Below are 17,614 nucleotides of genomic sequence, written 5' to 3'. Positions count from 1 at the left end.
CTGCAGGCAGGCCGGTTGGACAGCCTCTTGGCCTCCTTTGCCAGTCTGGGCCTGTCCACCTTCAGCAGCAGAGTTGTCTCTTGCTACCAAGAGGAACAGGGCTGGAAACCCTGAGAAAAGAAAGGCTGAACTCATTTAGAGGGCTGGGAGTTTGTCCCTAAGAGTTTTAGCCTCTTATGCCTCCTGCTCCCCCCCCTCTTTCTTTTGGGGGCCTATCTCAGAGCCTCTCATCTGAGGCTTAAGAGAAACCTGTCTTCCAGTTTTAATACTCCTGTTGTTAATGATTTGTGTTTTTGTTTTTTGTTTCTCAAAACTATCCAAAGGTCCTTTCAACAATTCTGTGTGTGTGTGTGTGTGTGTGTGTGTGTCTGTCTGTCTGTCTGTGTGTCTGTGTTGGTACTGGGGCCTGAACTCAGGGCCCTAAGCTTTGTCCCCTAGCTTTTTTAGTCAAGCCTGGCTGGCGCTTTGCCACAAGTCACACCTCCATTTTTGGCATTTGCTGGTTAATCGGGAATTCGAGTCTCACTGACATTTCCTGCCCAGGATGGCTTCAAATTGTGATCCTTAAATCATAGCTGAGATTATAGAATTACAGCACTAGGGCATTCCCTAGCATTGTAAAAGCAAGATGCTAAATAAAGTTGAAAACCGGTAGTGCATTTTCAGTGTTTACACTTAACAAATTAACACTTCCAGCATGTAGAATAGACAGCGGGGGCTCTAGTTATTACATTTGTTGATAACCTTGGAAATACTTTATTTTATTTATGAGGTATGGAGGATTGAACCCAGGGCCTCAGTTGCATGTGAGGCAACCACTCTACCACTAAGCCACATTACCAGGCCCCACTTGGAAATCTTATTTAAGGCCCTTTGTGAACCTAAGGTCTTGGAACTGCTGTATCTCCCTCCTGGCCGTCCATATTCCAGAGAACCTAACTCAGCCCCTTTTCTACCCTATTGTCTTGACATCTAGGGAAAAACCCACTGCAGAGGGGAGAGGTGGTACCTATTGTGTGGATTTCTGAGTTTCTGGAGTGGGCATGGGAGTAAATGCTGCTGTCTTACGGCATGGCTGTCTTTGATGGAGTGTAGACTCAGTAGTGGGGCTTGAAATTTTGAACATAGTCTCCCTCCATTAGGGCACAAAGGAACTTTAAAAGTGTATAGACACATCTGAAGGAGAGATCCCTTATCCCATTTCTAGTCCAGTTGGAGTTGGCCAAGACAAGAGTTTGCATCCCCTCCAGCCCTAAGGCTCCAGGGATTGAATGGCCCTGGAGTCTACAGAGAGCCTAGGGTCTGCCAAGGCAAATTAGAACCCCTAGCCCCAAAGATAAATGCTCTGGACTGGCACAGGGAAATAGAGCCAGAAGAAGCTAAGCAGAAAGAATGCTATTAGGACCAGGCAAGATGGTAGCTTGGGAGATGGGAAGCAGGGCTCAGTTCATGGGGAATATAGGACAGTAGGAAAAGTAGACGGTGCTTCAGGAATGTCCATTCACGAATGGAGTGAGTCCTGGTTTATTAACTATGTGATCTTGGTCAAGCTCTAGGACATTTTCAAGTCTCAGTTCCTTATATAACTGACTGGGGAATATGGAAGTAACTAGAGTAAATACATGGAAAGCAGCTAGGGAAATACTTTTTGTCCATACTTTTTTTTTTTGGTCGGTCATGGGTCGTGAACTCTGGGCCTGGGCGCTGTCCCTCAGCTCTTCAGCTCAAGGCTAGTGCTCTACCACTTGAGCCACAGTGCCACTTCTGGCTTTTTCTGCTTATGTGGTGCTAAGGAATTAAACCCAGGGCCTCATGCATGCAAGGCAGGCACTCTACCACTGAGCCATCTTCCCATCCCTTGTCCATACTTTTTTATTTTTTATTTTAATTTTTGTTGGTCATGGGGTTTGAACCCTGGGCTTGGGTGCTGGCCATACGCTCTTCAGCTCCAGGCTAGTGCTATACCACTTGGGCCACAGTGCCATTTTTCATTTTCTGGTGGTTAATTGGAGATAAGAGCCTCATAGACTTTCCTGCCTTGGCTGGCTTTGAACCCTGATCCTCAGATCTCAGCCTCATGAGTAGCTAGGATTACAGGCATGAGCCACTGGTGCCAGGCCCATACTTTATTCTTATTATTTTGCCAAGGAGGTCTTGTGCTTGCTCAGCTTGTGCTCAAGCCATGCCTCCAGACCAGCTCTTTTCTGGTTATTTTGAAGATAAATCTTGAGGACTTTTCTACAGAGGCTGGCTTTGAACTGCAATCCTCTGCATCTCAGTCTCCTGTGCAGCTCCTGTGCAGGAATGAGCCACAGGCTCTCAGCATTTCCATACTGTATTCCTTATTCCTAGCTCTCCCCGCTGCTTTCAAGAAAGCTGGCTATTTCTTTGTTGAAGGCAAAGTCCTCAACAAAGTCCTTCTACTCTCATCTCTGCCTTCTCCTTTGTAAACTATGGTTTACGTGATTCAAATTTGTTTAGGCAATGTTTTAAGCTCCTGGTGTGATCAGAGAAAACCCAGGCTGGAAAGGCAGCTGATACTTTGCTTGGGCAGCAGTATCTTAGATGAGCCCTCAGGGTTTTCCCTATACATATCAGCCTTCCCAAGTCCCAACCTTTTTTGTCTTTCTTTTCCCCAGCAGGGTCCAACCAGCTGGTCTCTTCCTCAGCCCACACAGATTTCCTGAGTCTCTGCTTGTCCTAGTTCCTCAAAAACTTCTCAGATATTGATGATTTCTCTCAGTTCTCCTCTTGGACCCATAGCACCCAAACTACCTGGTTCCAACATTAGCTAGTAACTGGCTGCTATGAGATCTATTGGAGTTTCTGGTTCCTTGTCGATAAAGAACAATAACAGAATTTAGAAGATCAATTTGTTTTGAGCATGCAGAAAATTCTAAGAACACTGTCTAGCCCATGATGTGTTGGACAAAAGCAACCATTTGTTTTTGTGTTGGTCCTGGGGCTTAAACTCAGGGCCTGGGCACTGATCTTTGAACTTTTGGGCTCAAAGTTAGTGTTCTACCACTCTTACTCAGCTCCATTTCCAGCCTTTTGGGAGCTAATTGAGATAGGAGTTTCATGGATTTTTCCTCCCAGGCAGGCTTTGAACCATGATCATCAGATCTCAGCCTCCTGAGTAGCTAGGATTATAGTTGTGAGCCACTGGTGCCTGGCTAAAAGCAACTATTATTGTTAATTGGTACCTGCTCTGTGGAGATACAGGATATGAAAGAAATGGTGCCTGCCCTCAAGAAACTTGTATCAGCCTAGGTGCTGGTGGTTCATGCTACTCAGGAGGCTGAGATCTGAGGATTATGATTCAAAGCCAGCCTGGGAAGGAAAGTCTGTGAGATTCTTATCTCCAATAAACCCCTCAGAAAACGGGAAGTGGCTCTGTGGCTGAAGTGGTAGAGTGCTAGCCTTGAGCTGAAGAGCACAAGGACAGCGCCCAGGCCCAGAGTTCAAGCCCGACAGAGTTCAAGATCGACAAAAAAAGAAAAGAAACTTGTATCATGTAGATCATGTCTGAATCCAGTCAATACCCCAGTGAATAAAACTAATAAAAGCATTTGTGAAGTATAAAATGCATTTATAAGAATAAAATGCAAATCTCCATTATAGTCTGTAAGACCCCGTGTAATCTGGTACCTGCTCAGCTCTTCCACCTCATCTGATTCAACTCTTCTTTTCAACCCTTGTTTTTCACTGTCCTTTGTGTCTCTCAAATATACCAAGCCCTTTTCCACCTTGAGGACTGCATATGTCCTGCTCTCCCTCTCCATTCTATTGCCATATTAAATCCTATATCCTCACAAAGGCCTTCCTGGCTTTCCAAGTTAGATTTGCCCTCCCACTCTCTAAGCCCCTTACCTCTACAGTACCTTCCAATCTCATAACACTGTTTCTTTCTTTCTTTTCTTTTCTTTTTTTCTTTTTGTCATTCATGGGACTTGAACTCTGGGCCTGGGTGCTGTCCCTCAGCTCTTCAGCTCAAGGCAAGCACTCTACCTCTTGAGCCACAGCACCACTTCCGGTTTTCTGGTGGTTTATGGGAGATAAGAGTCTCATGGACTTTTCTGCTTGGGCTGGCTTTGAATCATGATCCTCAGATCTCACCCTCCTGAGTAGCTAGGATTACAGGTACCCGGCTTCACTGTGTTATTTTCTTCGTAGCACTTGTTATCATCAGAAATTACCTTGTTTCCTTGGTTGTCGTATGTCTTCTCCTAAAATGTAAATTTTATGTCAGTTACCTTATCTGGCTTGTTCAGAAGTCTTTCTACAATTTAGAACAGAAATGCTTTCTGTATAGTAGATGCTCAGTAAATATTGGGTGAGTGGATGAATGACAAAGGACAAAGCTATATAATCCCAACTTCTCCTTGGGGAGATACTGTCCCTGTGCTGGGGGTAGGGGGTTATTTCACTCTTTTATTTTAAACATTTTTATTATTATATCTTTAAGTCCTTGTATAAAGAAGTTCCCGTTCTACAAGGTGTGTAGAGCACAAGGTGTCTGACAACATTGTCACCCAGCGCTCCTAACCCATCCCTTCTCTTTTTTTTAAATTGAGATTAGATGATTACATAAATTTCACATATTGCACAGTATTGTGGATCAGTGATACTTAGTTAAAGTCATAAACACATTTTAACCTTCTCAAGGCAAATTATCATTATCATGGTCTATACAGTTTGTGAGTTCTATGAGCTTTGACAATACAAATTATTTCTTCCACATCAGGTGATGTTTACATTTCTTTCCTTTTGCTTAGTGTAGGCTGTTCCCTCTTTCCCTCTCATTCCTCCCTTCCCATCGCTGTCTTTGTCTTGCTTAGTTCTTTTTCTTCTATGTCCAGTGCAGCTGATGGGCCCCTTTATGGTTATTGCACTCGTTATCTTGCTAACTCCAGTTCTCCATCTGTCGCTCAGGCCAAACTGGGTCCTCTTTGAAAGCAGATTCCTGAGCCTAAGCATTTTGCAGTGGATTATATTAAAAGTAATTAGCAACCTAACTGGACATTGGTAGCTAACACCTGCAATCCTAGGTACTCAGGAGATTGAGATCTGAGGATCATGGTTCAAAGCCAGCCTAGGCAGGAAATGTCTGGGAGACTCTTATCTCCAGCTAGCCACTAAAAAGCCAGAAGTGCCTTAAATAGTAGAGTACCAGTCTTGAGCAAAAAAGCTAAGGGACAGCACCTAGCCCCTGAATTCAAGCCCCCCCCCCAAATAACAGTAATTAGCAACCAGTACCAATATCAGCTACAAATGAGAACATGAGAGGCGTGTTGTGGAGAGCTCCATCTGTGCCAGACATTTACCCTTTAGTTGCTGGACCCTAGGCGGGTGTGACACAGGTTGTTCATGATTGCTACTTACTTGCAGGTGCAGTAATATTCCACCATTTTAATACCCAGTGGTCTTGCCTTGGGGAGGTGAATACAGATGAACTTTAACTGGCTTGCTGAGTCCTGTGGATACTACACTATTTCGGGAGTTGAGGTCCAGAATAACTAAGCTGCTTGGTGCTTTTGTGGTCCTGCAGGTGTATGTCTCCCTCCTCCCGGCTCCTGCATCAACACACATGCCTACCAATGAACTGGGAAGAACAGAGAGAGGACACAAGGGGAAGAGTGCTCAAAAGCTGAACCAAAACTTCAAGGCAAAAGGTGAGGACTTGAATATCTTTCTGGAAAGGTGCTGGACAAGCTTATTCTAGTTCTCTGCAAGCCCCAAGAGCATTTCCAAGCCAAGGGTTGGAGGTATATTCCATCAGGTTTGCTCTGCTCCTTCCTTGTATACCCCAACCTCTTTTCTCAGGGTCCCAGCAATAGAATTCTAGCCCTCTTTTCCATCACATTAGACCCAAATGGGTGTGGACCATGTTGGGAGGATACCCTTCCTGCTGGGTGAACCTTCCTTGGCTCCCGCCCCCGTATTCTCCCCATTGCCACCCCCATATCCCCACACCCCCGAGGATTCCCTGGAAGCTGAGGTGACTCAGGGATTCCAAAACTAGTCACCCCAGGAGGAAACCCTCTGGAAAATGTTTCTCATGGCAGGGAGTCACCCTAAAGAATCACACAAAGCTGCTACGGAGGAGATAAGGATGGAGGCTGAGCAAACGGGGGTGGGGTGGGGGCACGTGGCTCAGGTACTCCGGTGAGGCTTGGTCATTATGAGATGGGAAAGACTGTGTGGTTAGAGGTGTTTCCTCTGCCCTAAGGTACTGAAGCAAAGAGCTACCCCCAATAGGCTTTCCTGAAGGGCAAGGTCCCAGTCACCCAGTCCAAGACCCTTCTGCAGAGTCAATAGTTGAAATAAAAAACTGGAGTCACTTCCAGCCCCTTTGAACACCTTTTCCTGCACAGAGGTCCAGGGCAAGATCCAGTTCTACTCCCTCAAACTTGGGGATCTGATTGTCAGGAGGAGCAAGGACACCCATAGAAATCCAGTTCTTTGAACACAGTACTGCTCTAAGAGCCTGTTCTGGGGTTGAGGGTTGCTTAGGAACAGCAGAAGCCACCCTGAGACCATGTGCCAGACCAAACGCTAGGAAACAGGAAGCAGGAACTGTGAATTCCAGACAGCAAGCAAAATGCCTAAGAGGGCAGGAATGCCTTGTGGCTTTGGGTAGATACAACCCAAGCCCAGGTGAGCAGGAAAGCATTCCCAAGGAGTAGGGGCTCCACTTTCCTCACAGCCCACTAAAGATTGCCATAGCTTCCTGCCAGAAACTTAGATTTGTTCAGGGCTGGAATGGAAAAGTGGCTCAAACCCTTTCTAATTATGTGACCTCAAGTAGGTTCCTAAATCACATTAGGTCATACTCAGTTTCCTCATCTGTAATTGGAGGATAATAGTTTCCATGTCCACGGTCTTCCGGTCAGGATAAAAAAAGTGATACATGTGCAGGGCTTAGCATCATGCCTGGCACATGGGCATATATGGAGCAAAAACAGCATTGTATGAAGGGGAAAACACATGTCTGGGAGCATAGGGGCAAGGGTGGGTTGAGAGTGGGTGATGATATTCCTGTCTTCATAGTTCTTTCTAAGTATTTGTGCATTTCAAGTCACCACTGGTTTCTACTATGTCACCTCCAGCCCTCCCTTCCCTCTCAGAACTCACCAGAGCAGCTTCTCCCAGTTTTGTAGAATACTCTCTACTACCCTCTCTCTCTTTTGGGGCTGCTTTGCCTTCACTGTAACATTAGAAAGATTCCCCCTCATTCTAGGTGTTTTAAGTTATTCCTAGTTCCCTTTGTTTATTTCCCGAGTCCTTGGTTACTACAGGAGTATTTTCTGAGGGAAAGCACATGCAAATCAGTATGAATTATTCTAGAGACAATGTCTGTGTATGAGTGTGTTGGGGTGGGGTGCTCCATGGGCTGGAAGAACCAGGCCTGGAGGAAAGTAAATGTGTACAACTCCTCTCCAGTAAGGGGGGACCCTAGTCAATCTCTGTCTTTCTGGAACATGAATATTCCCTCCTGGCTAGTAGAGCCCCATGTTACCAAGAGATACTGAAGTTGAATGTATCCCTTCACTCCCACTCCCACCCATGGCCTGAGAGGGGCAGCTATCCATCTTGCTATCAATCTATTTATCTTGCCCCTATGCCCCAACAAGTCAGAGCTCCTGTTGGGTCTTAGGTAAAGTTGTCACTGTGCGAATCCTCCTCCTTGCTCCACTATCTCATCGATGCAATGGGAACAATCACCCACAACTTCTTCCAGCAGGCCTTGCCCATCCAACCAACAGACTGTTCCATCAGAGCCTTCCTGATTAATCTGCAGGGTGAAGCCTATAACTTAATCCCAAGGAAAGAGGCCAGGGAAAGTGTGGGGTAACAACTGAACAGAATGAGGGCAAGTCATAGAGTGTGTAATGGACAATGAAGGTGACATTCTAGATGATGGGTTTGTAGGAATTGGGAGGAGAGAACAAAGGGGAATCAGGGTCAAAGGAAATGGAGTGGAAGGAAAGTATTCACTAGCGTGTGTCATCAGGGACATCTGGGAAGAAGGGAAGAGTCAAGGTTAGACCCTAGGTGGGAGGTAGCAAACCAAACAGGGAAATCCCTATAAGGCCAGTCTACAAAGACCCACAATAGTAGAATGCTATTGCTTTTACATCCCCACGCCCTGGAAAACTGCAAAGATCAAAGCTAATAATCATGCTCATCACAACTTCCATGAGAGGAGCTTTTGGAAATGCTTTCAGGTTTTGTTTTGGTTTTTTTTTTTTTTTGCTTTGTTTTTCTTTTCTTTTTTAATCTCAAGACACTCCCTCCAAAAGATAGTGGAAATAAATTTGAATAAGCAAAACAGGTTTGCTGAACATAAAACCAAGGCTCCTTGCCTTCCACACTCAGCCTGCTTCCAGAAGGCCTGTGTGTCAGTGAGACAGCACCTGTGGCTGAGTGAGCAGCAGCCAGCATGAACCAGGTGAGCCCGCTGATGGTTGGCAGAGGATGCTGCCACGAGGGTGGAGGGGGGCCAGTCTCCCAGCTCCAGGATCTCAGGGAGCCACTGGGGGTGAAGGGAGGCTGGATGGAACGGGTCCAGATTTGGTGAGAGCAGTTCTCTCACTGGTCTCTGCCTACAGGTGGTTGTATTCTTGGCAATGATCACGGGAACCCTCAGTTTTCGGGTCCAGAGGGACTGCAGTCACTTGCCCAGATGTTGCCCCAGCAAAGGACAGGAATTCCCTGAGGACTGGCTGAAGTGGACCACTGTGCCTGTGACTCCCCCGGCACCAGCCAGCCTCCCCCACAACCCAGCATTCTGCAGGGCCAGCGAAGATGGACCCCTCAACAGCAGGGCCATCTCCCCCTGGAGATACGAGTGAGTCTGCTGTCCCTTTACTGAATGCCTGCAAAATGTCACCCAGATGTGCTGTCAGGACACACATGAGGAGCTCTCCTTAATTCCAGCCTACCTTTCTCTCCTCTTTTTCTTTGTCCTGCTCCCTCCCTTTCTCTTTTAATAACAGGAAGTCTGGCAAGGTCTAAAAGTTACACAGATCTAGATTGGAGCATCCACTCTGATTCTCATTGGGTAACTTTGAGCCAATAACTGGCAAGTTTTCAAGGAGGCGGCTTCCTCCTCCTCCTCCTCCTCCTCTTCTTTTTCTCTAAAATGAGATTAAAACCTATGGGGCTAATGTGCAGATCAATTGAAATAATGTATGTAAAGTTTGTAAAATTCAGTTGAGAACTTTCTCTCCCCCCCTTCTTTCCTCCTTCCTTCCTTCTCCATGGTGGTTCACGTTTTTTTTTGACTAAATAACAGGTGATATTAAAATGATAAAAGCATAAAATATTCTAGTACCAAATGCTACTGTCCAGAGCTAGGAAGAGATGAGAAGCATGCTACAAAAATTAGCCACCAAACTTTTCAGGGCAGGTGGGTGGTAGGATCCTTGGGCTGTTATCTTTGATCATAATCACGGTTATCTTATTCTCCTGCACAGTATACCACATAAATACTATAATTCTATCTTCATCCCGTGATGTGAAAAACACAAGGAATCTCTGAAATACAGACAAAAAGCTAACTATGAAAAATAATGAGATGGGGTTGGGAAGGTGGCTCAGTGGTAGAGCGCTTGCCTTGCATGCTCGAGGCCCTGGGTTCTATTCCTCAGCACCACATAAGCAAAAAGAAAAAAGCCGGAAGTGGCTCTGTGGCTCAAGTGGTAGAGAGCTAGCCTTGAGCTGAAGAGCTGAGGGACAGCTCCCAGACCCAGAGTTCAGGCCCCACGACCGGACCCCCCCAAAAAAGAAAAATAATGATATTAGGGATCACAAACATATTTTCTTCTGTATTATGTCCTCATTGGGAGTCTGTTCCTATTTCCCATGAGTCTAGTTCTATTTAGCTTTGGCTTTGGGGATGGATGGAGTTTAGTGTTTTAGGGAGGGGACCCCTTTGACTGAGATTAGGTTTTAGGTGGAAAATGCTTTGGTCCTGAGGCAAATCTGACTGTGTGAGAACCTCTTTGGGAAAGCTGGGTGCCAGATGAAACTGATTCAGCTGGGCCCTAGATTCCTTGTGGGGAGGCTGTGAACCCTTGATCTGTCTCAGGGTTCCCCAGAGGGTGTTCTGTGTAATACTCATCTATGAAATGAGGTGCAAATATTCATCTCAGAAAAAAACAACAATATCAAACAAGTTTAGAAAAAGGCAGCTTCTGCCCCATTGGAGTCTCATTTGACATCAAAACCTTTACTTGCAAGGTATTTCTTTCATTAGCTGAACCCGTTTGCCAAGGTTTGTCTGTATGGAGTAGTCTTACAAGCTGGGGGTTTTCTGCTTAGAGTTCGTGGTATCTACTTTTCCATGGCTTTTAAGCCTCTTTCTCCACCATGAAATCCTTTCAGAGGTCTATGTCTTCCCATGAATCCCTAAGTGTGATAATAATGTGTGCTTGGACACAGCTCCCCCTGGGGAGTAGAATTGGAGAGTGCTAGTCTTCATCATATATCCTTCTATATATTTGGCTGTCAGAACAATGTATAGTTTTGCAATAATAGTAATGAAAAAAAATTCTAAATGAAGCTGGGTGCCAGTGGCTCATGCTTGCATTCCTAGCTGAGATCTGGGGATTTCAGTTCAAAGCCAGCCTGGGCAGACAAATTCAAGAACCTCATCTCCAATTTATCAGCAAAAAGCTGAAAGTGGAGGAGAAGCCAAAGAAGAGTGTGTGGCCTTGAGTTTAAGTCCCAGTATCAGAGCTTGAAAATTATAAAATATAGTAATAAGGATAATATTGCATAAGGAGCCTTATGCTGGAGCCTCTTGTGTTTATCAGAAGGAAGCAGAGCTTGTCTGCTGGAGGCTGAAGCAGGAGGCTACTCACCCTCTCCCATTTTCTTATGGACTCTGGACCAGTTGGAAAGCAGCACTTTCACCCCTTCTGCACACTTACAATTGAGGAAAATAAAGAAGGGGGTGCCTTGATTGAAGTTATACAATAGGTAGCAGATCTGCTGGGCACTGGTGGCTCACACCTGTAATCTTCACTTCTCAGGAGCCTGAGATCTGGGGATTTCAGTTCAAAGCCCAGCTTGGGGCAGGAAAAAACCACCCAGAAATGGAGCTATGAATCAAGTAGTAGAGTACCAGTCTTGAATGAAAAAAGCCAAATAAGAACAACAGGCCCTGAGTTCAAGCCCCAGTACTGGCATGCCTGCATGTGCGGGTGCCTGTGTGCGCGCACACACACATGCATGAAGGAGGAAGAGGAGGAGGAAGAGGAAGAGGAGGAGGAGGAGGAGGAGGAGGAGGAGGAGGAGGAGGAGGAGGAGGGAAGGAAGGGAGAAGAAGGAGGAGAAGGAGAAGGAGAAAAAGAAGGAGAAGGAGAAGAAAGGAAAGAAGGAGAAGAGGAAGGAAGGAGAAGGAGAGGAAGAGGAAGAAGAGGAAAATTCTAGAAGAAGCCAGGTACCATGCAGGTATAATGGTGTATGTCTGCCCTATACTGGAGGCTGAAATAGTAGAATTATAGTTTTGAGGCCAGACTGTGCTACAAGATGAGACCCTGTCTAAACAAACAAACCAATAGCCAAATTGTCAGCAGCACCAGTTCCTTCCTCTAGTCTCCCCACGCCACCCAGCCCTCCCTGCTTCTGGCCTGACTCACCAGATCCTGACCAGTACCATCTTTGCAGGTTGGACAGAGACTTGAACCGACTCCCTCAGGACCTGTATCATGCTCGCTGCCTGTGTCCACACTGTGTCAGCCTACAGACTGGCTCCCACATGGACCCACTGGGCAACTCAGAGCCTCTCTACCACAACCAGACTGTCTTCTACCGGCGGCCATGCCACGGGGAGCAGCAAGCCCGGCACCGCTACTGCCTGGAGCGCAGGCTTTACCAAGTCTCCTTTGCTTGTGTGTGCGTGCGGCCCCGGGTGATGGCCTAGTCCTCTGCCAGCCACCAGAGGCTTATGCCTAGATGGGAAAACTGGAGCCAGGTGTCCAATCCCTTTGCCACAGTGGGCCAAGGTATCCAAAGTCTTGGTTCTTCCAGAGAATTACCTGGAACGGCAGGATCCTGGGACAGGATGCGGGGGGGGGGGGGGGTTGGGGAGAAGCCTACACTTTTGCACTTTTATGGAAGCACTTTTGGAAGGTAGCAGCTTCAACTTAAGGCTGCTAGAAGCTGGTGTCCTGACATTTCTTCTCAGGGAAGAGTTACAAAGCATTACCCACCCCTCTGGAAGCCACACTTTGGGCTTTCCCTCTTCTCCTATCTCCAGCTGCCCTGACCCAGCACAGGCACTTTGTTGATTATTTTTTCCCCCTTTGGCCCTCCATTCATTCATTCATTCATCAAATACTATGAAAGCATATGCTTTGCACGTACCCGGCTGTAATGACTTATCCTTTTACATGGATCATTTTGAGGAGGAAACTGTTATTGAAATGGAGAATTTTACCAAATAAATATCTAGATTTAAAAATGGTGTCCTCTGTCTTTGGCATCCCTGGCACCTGAACACCCTGTAGTTCTCCTTAACACCAGCCCTCACCTACTGCTTATCCTGCCTGCTCTTCTTGTCCTCCAGTTTCCCAGGTGCTCTCCCGCTCTCTCTCCTCTCTAGCTCTTTGGCCATCACTGAACACCAGGGTGGGGGCAGGCCAAGCTACACGCTGGAGAAAGACAGAGGCCCATTGAGGTACTTGCAGTGGGCACACAGCGCCCCCTTGTCTCCTCAACAATCTGCCTTTGTCCTCTGGTCCTGGCTGCTGCAGCTTGGTTCTGGGGGTGCTGCCTGTGCTCAGCTCCCACCCATCCTAAAAAGAAAAAAAAAAAAGAAAGGATCAGCCAGATTAAGGTTATGGGAGGGGGCACAAACTTCTTCAGACTTAGGTCACAGGGGTTCCTAGCTCTGTGCTTGTCTTTCTGCTTACTTCCTAGCTCTTCTGGCATCCTTCTGACCTCCTTCCTTCTCCCTTTTCCAGGCTGGGTTGGGCTGGAGTAAGAGAGGGCTTAACCACGCCTCCCCCACCCCTCCCATGTCCTGGGGGCTGGTGCAGGCCACAGAAGAGGCACTCTGGGCAGCTGGGTGAAACACATCTGGGTAGGCCTCCCCTGACTGTCACCTTCTCTTGGAGCCCCACAGGCAGGGCCCTGCTTGACTTTAAGATTTCTTTAAGTGTCCTCTTGCTCCTGTCTATCTATTTTCCCTCTCCTGCCAGCTTTTGGTTTCCCAGGACTGTGCCCCGTGAGCCTGACGGAGATGTTCAGCGCTTGGAATCGCTGGGACCGGCCTCCTGAGGAGGGGGCAGCTGCAGAGCTCCAGGGCTTCGCTGTGGACAAGACTTTCCTGTCTTCCCTCAAAGGCATACTGCTGGAGACTGAGCTGGTAACAGCTACTTCCCCAACCTCATGTTGTGCCTCCATTTCTCCCATCCCTGGCTCCGTGGTGCAGCCCTGTGCTGATCCCTGCTCAGGCTCACCAGTAACAATCCCCTTCCTGGGCTTTCTGAATCCTTCTCCTGATCCCTGCTGCATCTTTTTTATCTCCTACTTCTCCTCCTCCTTCTCAATCTCCTTCTTCTTCTTGGTATTAGTACTGGGGCTTGAACTCAGGGCTTGGGTGCTGTCTCTAAGCAATTTTGCCCAAGGCTGATTCTCTACCACTTGAGCCACAACTCCACTTCCAGATTTTTTGGTAATTAATTGGAGAGTTTTGTGGACTTTTCTGCCCAGGCTCTTTGAACCACGATCCTCAGATCTCAGCCTCTTGAATAGGTAGGATTACAGGTGTGAGTCACCAGTACCCAGCTCTACTGGGCCTTCTTGCTGCCTCTCCATCCAGAGGCACGTACAGCAAGTTTAAGTTGCAGCAGGACAGAGTGAAGTTAGATGGAAGAACAACTTTCTGAGATACTGAGGGGATATAAGACACAGGGAAGGAATGGATGGGGGAATGTGGCCTGACTTTCCCCAGCCTTTAACATAAACTATCAAAACGGCAGACTTCCTGTAGCTACACTAATGGTGACTGCTGCCCATGGATATCTACTCAGGAAACGAACTAGCTCCTGGTTACTTAGTAAGAGCACAGTGCCAGCCTAAGGCCTCTGCATATCTGCTATCCCATATGGCCAGGAAGTGGCTTTTTCTAAGCCTTCTTTCTTTTCTTTCTCTCTCTCTCTTTCTTTCTTTCCTTTCTTTCTTTTTTTTTGAGTCCAGTCGTGGGCCTGAACTCTGGGCCTGGGCACTGTCCCTCAGCTCTTCAGCTCAAGGCTAGCATTCTACCACTTGAGCCACAGCACCACTTCTGGCTTTTTTCTTTTTGCTTATGCGGTGCTGAGAATCGAACCCAGGGCCTCAGGCATGCAAGGCAAGTGCTCTACCACTGAGCCACCTTCCCAGCCCTAAGCCTTTCTTAAGGTGGAATCAAAAGCTATGGTTCCTGTAAGTGGAGTTTTAGGCACTCTGGAGTGAAGAAAGCATTAATGGGATCAGTGATGCCTCCTGAGGCATAGGAGCTGTAGGCTCAACTTCAGGGGTCAGTGTGTACCTTGTATTTGGTGCATCTGGGGACACCATTTCCTGGTGGCTGTGGTCAAAATATTGGTGCTACTATGATCTCTGGGCTGATAGAAGCAGGAGGTTGGAGATGGCCCCTGATTGACAAAAGGTTTGGAATGGTGGCCATTGACACTGGAAATGGGAGACATGCCTGAACTCTCCTTCCTCCTCACCAAAGACCGGTAGTAGGTGCCACGTGGGTCAATCCAGAGTAGGGAAATCCTGTGCATGGTCCCCTCCTTGGCAATTCCCCCATGGTTGGTCCTTCAGGCTCTGACCTTCATCATCTTCATCTGCTTCACGGCCTCCATCTCTGCCTACATGGCTGCGGCACTGTTGGAGTTCTTCATCACGCTCGCCTTCCTCTTCCTATACGCCACCCAGTACTATCAACGCTTCGATCGGCTTAACTGGCCGTGTTTGGTAAGGAATCCTGCCACTGCCCTGTCCTGGTCCTTCCCTTCCCCCTCTGGTGGCTGTGCCCATCTGAGCTTTGCTCCATGCTGTACCCTGTGCTCTAAACAGTGCTTTTGATCTGGGTGCTGATGGCTCACACCTGTAATCCTAGCTACTTAGGATGCTAAGATCAAAGGATTGTACTTTGAAGCCAGTCCTAGCAGAAAAGTCTGCACAATCAGCTAATAGTCAGAAATAGAAGTGGCTCAAGTGATAGAGTACCAGTCTTGAGCAAAAAAGCCAAGCAAGAGCACACACACACACACACACACACACACACACACACACACACAAAACCTAACCCCCCAAATAAGCAAGCATTCGCCTGCTTCCATTCCCTGGTTAGCATTGTGGGCCCACTCTCTCCAATGTGCTTCATTGAATCCCAGGACAATCTTATGTGAAAATTCAGAATCTTCTCTGTAGATTCTATGTGGAAAATGAACTATGCAACTTGTGGGTAGGGACAGGAGAGAGAAACAGAGAGAACAAAGGAAGGGATGACATTGTCCAAAAAGAAATGTGCTCAGTTTGACGGATTTATGAAACAGTAAGCCCACTGTGCAATACCTTAATAATAACAAAATTATATTTAGAAATTCAGAATCCTGAGGCTTAGGGAGCTGATTAGTCTGGAAAATCTCTAACGGTACCCCCTCTACTTTCTGATGTCACTCCTTACTCTCCAGGATTTTCTTCGCTGTGTCAGTGCCATCATTATCTTCCTGGTGGTATCCTTTGCTGCTGTGACCTCCCGGGAGGGAGCTGCCATTGCTGCTTTTGTGAGTCCAGCCCTGCAGGGCTCTTTAACCCCTTGAAACCTCTGGCTAGTGTTAACACACATCCTGTGCCCAATGCTAAAGCCAGTGATTGAGGTCTAGACCATACACCTCTTCTTATTACCCACCTTCCTCTCCCTTAATTCAGTAGTCCAATAGCCTCTGCTGTGCACTGTTTCTCCTCCCACAGGTTTTTGGTGTCATCCTCGTTTCTGTCTTTGCCTACGATGCTTTCAAGATCTACCGGACCGAGATGGCACCCCAGGCTACCCAGGGTGAGTGTCTGTGCCCTGAGAAAGAAGATGCCCCCAACTCTGTCCCAGGTAACATAGCCAGACATGGCTTCCCTGCCTGGGCTCCATCTTCACAGGGGACCAGCAGTGACTCTAGGCTTACCTGGCTCCGAGACTCAGCCAGACACAGGGACCATGGAGCTCAAACACCGCTCCTTTGGATTCACTTGCTCCCCAGCCCACTGTTCACCCCAGATCAACAGAGACATGTGCCTAAGAAGTCACTGGGGACATATCTGATGGGGCCAGAGAGGGAGGGGGGAGGGGAAGGGATGTTACTGTGCTCTCAAGTCATTTCCAAATTAAAAGATTCATAATCTACTGCTGAGTCGTTGACTTCTTCTTCAGATTTTAGGCAGGTTAGGAATGCCAAGATGTATTCACGGACATGTCTGGAGCAAGTCCTGGCTCTTTGTCTGGGACCAGGTTTGCGCAGTGAGGAGGTAAAACCTAGCCCAAGATCAAACTTCTAAAACTCGGACATCAGAGGAGGGAGGGATCCCCATAATGCTGTGTGCAACGCCACTCTGGTGTGCTTGGAGGTTGGGCACCTGGAGTTGCGTGATTGAGAGGGCACACAACTTACCTGATGGGAGGAAGGGCTCAGACACCATCTGGGTACACACCTGTTGGTAAGCTGGGACTGAGGTGCCTGCCTGGGGTGTGTGCAGAGCGCCCCCTTGTGGTGTGGGAAGAGGAGAGTGGTGAGTGGTAGGGATGAGGGCAGCCTAATTCATTAGAAGAAAAAATGTCCAAAATGCTGGCACCGGAAGAGCTCTTAGACATTATCTGGTCCCATGCCCTGATTCTTCATAAGAGAAATCTGGGGCTTAGTTAGGAGAAGTGATCTTAGTTGTAGCAGAGCTAGGGCTGGAACCTAGCTCTCCTGACACCTCAATTGGTGCTCTGGATACTATGCTGAGGCCAGCTAAAGCTTAAAAAACAAAAAAACAAAAATGCAGTGTCCTAGAATTATCTTCATATCCCTTCACCAGCAGACCCACCTTCCCAACTTGCCTATTCCTCAGCATACATTTCCTGAATATCTAGTGTGCAGACCTTGTATGGGATACCAGAGATTCAGAAGTGACAAGCAGACCTGTCATCGAAGCCTCCAAGGTTGGCAAAGGGCTCCGTGATGAAACTATGGGAGAGTTCAGCTTGGAGGGAGTTTGAAGCAGATACTCTCCGGTCCATGACAGTCTAGTGTGTCTAGTGCCTCTATACTGTCAAAAAGCCCAGAGGAAGGCAGGGATTTGCTCTGAGCAGAAGGTCAGGACCAGATCCATTCTCTGAGCAGCCTCAGTAGGGGTTTAGAGAGAGCGGAAATGCAATGTCTGTGTGGGAATGAAAATGAGATGTGCATTGCCCAGGTTTGGTACACACTGCATACCAGTTTGGACTCAGTCTCAGCAGACCTCAGTGGCTTGGGATGTCTTCATGGTAAAGTGACCTAGAGAGGTTGGGGGTGTGGGGGGAGTGGTTCTGGGACTGAGTAGAAAAAGACTTACCCAGCATCCTTTCCCTGCA

At 47.4% G+C, this 17,614-nt stretch overlaps 2 protein-coding genes across 3 annotated transcripts; both read left to right on the top strand.

Moving 5' to 3' along the window:
• The first annotated feature begins 8,446 nt into the window (after nucleotides 1-8,446).
• On the top strand, nucleotides 8,447-11,935 carry Il25 (interleukin 25). Its single transcript, XM_013025327.1, has 3 exons — nucleotides 8,447-8,455; nucleotides 8,616-8,854; nucleotides 11,680-11,935. The coding sequence occupies exons 1-3, from the start codon at nucleotides 8,447-8,449 to the stop codon at nucleotides 11,933-11,935; spliced, it is 504 nt and encodes a 167-aa protein (XP_012880781.1).
• Nucleotides 11,936-13,060: 1,125 nt separating this feature from the next.
• Nucleotides 13,061-16,280, top strand: Cmtm5 (CKLF-like MARVEL transmembrane domain containing 5). Of its 2 annotated transcripts, XM_013025365.1 has the most exons (6): nucleotides 13,061-13,096; nucleotides 13,230-13,381; nucleotides 14,827-14,979; nucleotides 15,702-15,794; nucleotides 15,982-16,066; nucleotides 16,162-16,280. In XM_013025365.1, exons 2-6 carry the CDS (start codon nucleotides 13,256-13,258, stop codon nucleotides 16,173-16,175), a joined length of 471 nt encoding a protein of 156 aa, XP_012880819.1. In that variant the 5' UTR covers nucleotides 13,061-13,096; nucleotides 13,230-13,255; the 3' UTR covers nucleotides 16,176-16,280. The 2 variants fall into 2 exon arrangements, with proteins under 2 accessions (XP_012880819.1, XP_012880820.1); XM_013025366.1 differs by lacking the exon at nucleotides 14,827-14,979.
• The last annotated feature ends 1,334 nt before the right edge of the window (nucleotides 16,281-17,614 follow it).

Source organism: Dipodomys ordii, unplaced genomic scaffold (genome assembly GCF_000151885.1).
Source record: "Dipodomys ordii isolate 6190 unplaced genomic scaffold, Dord_2.0 Scaffold84, whole genome shotgun sequence".
NCBI lineage: Eukaryota > Metazoa > Chordata > Mammalia > Rodentia > Heteromyidae > Dipodomys > Dipodomys ordii.
The sequence above is the reverse complement of the archived record's forward strand: the minus strand, read 5'-3'. Positions and strand labels throughout refer to the sequence as shown.

Bases quoted from the DNA above. Each gene is read 5' to 3' on its own strand.
- Il25 (XM_013025327.1), top strand. The intron at 8,855-11,679 runs GTGAGTCTGCTG...CCATCTTTGCAG, and splicing joins ATCTCCCCCTGGAGATACGA to GTTGGACAGAGACTTGAACC.
- Cmtm5 (XM_013025365.1), top strand. From the start codon at position 13,256: ATGTTCAGCGCTTGGAATCGCTGGGACCGGCCTCCTGAGGAGGGGGCA. The intron at 13,382-14,826 runs GTAACAGCTACT...TTGGTCCTTCAG, and splicing joins TACTGCTGGAGACTGAGCTG to GCTCTGACCTTCATCATCTT. The intron at 14,980-15,701 runs GTAAGGAATCCT...CTTACTCTCCAG, and splicing joins GGCTTAACTGGCCGTGTTTG to GATTTTCTTCGCTGTGTCAG.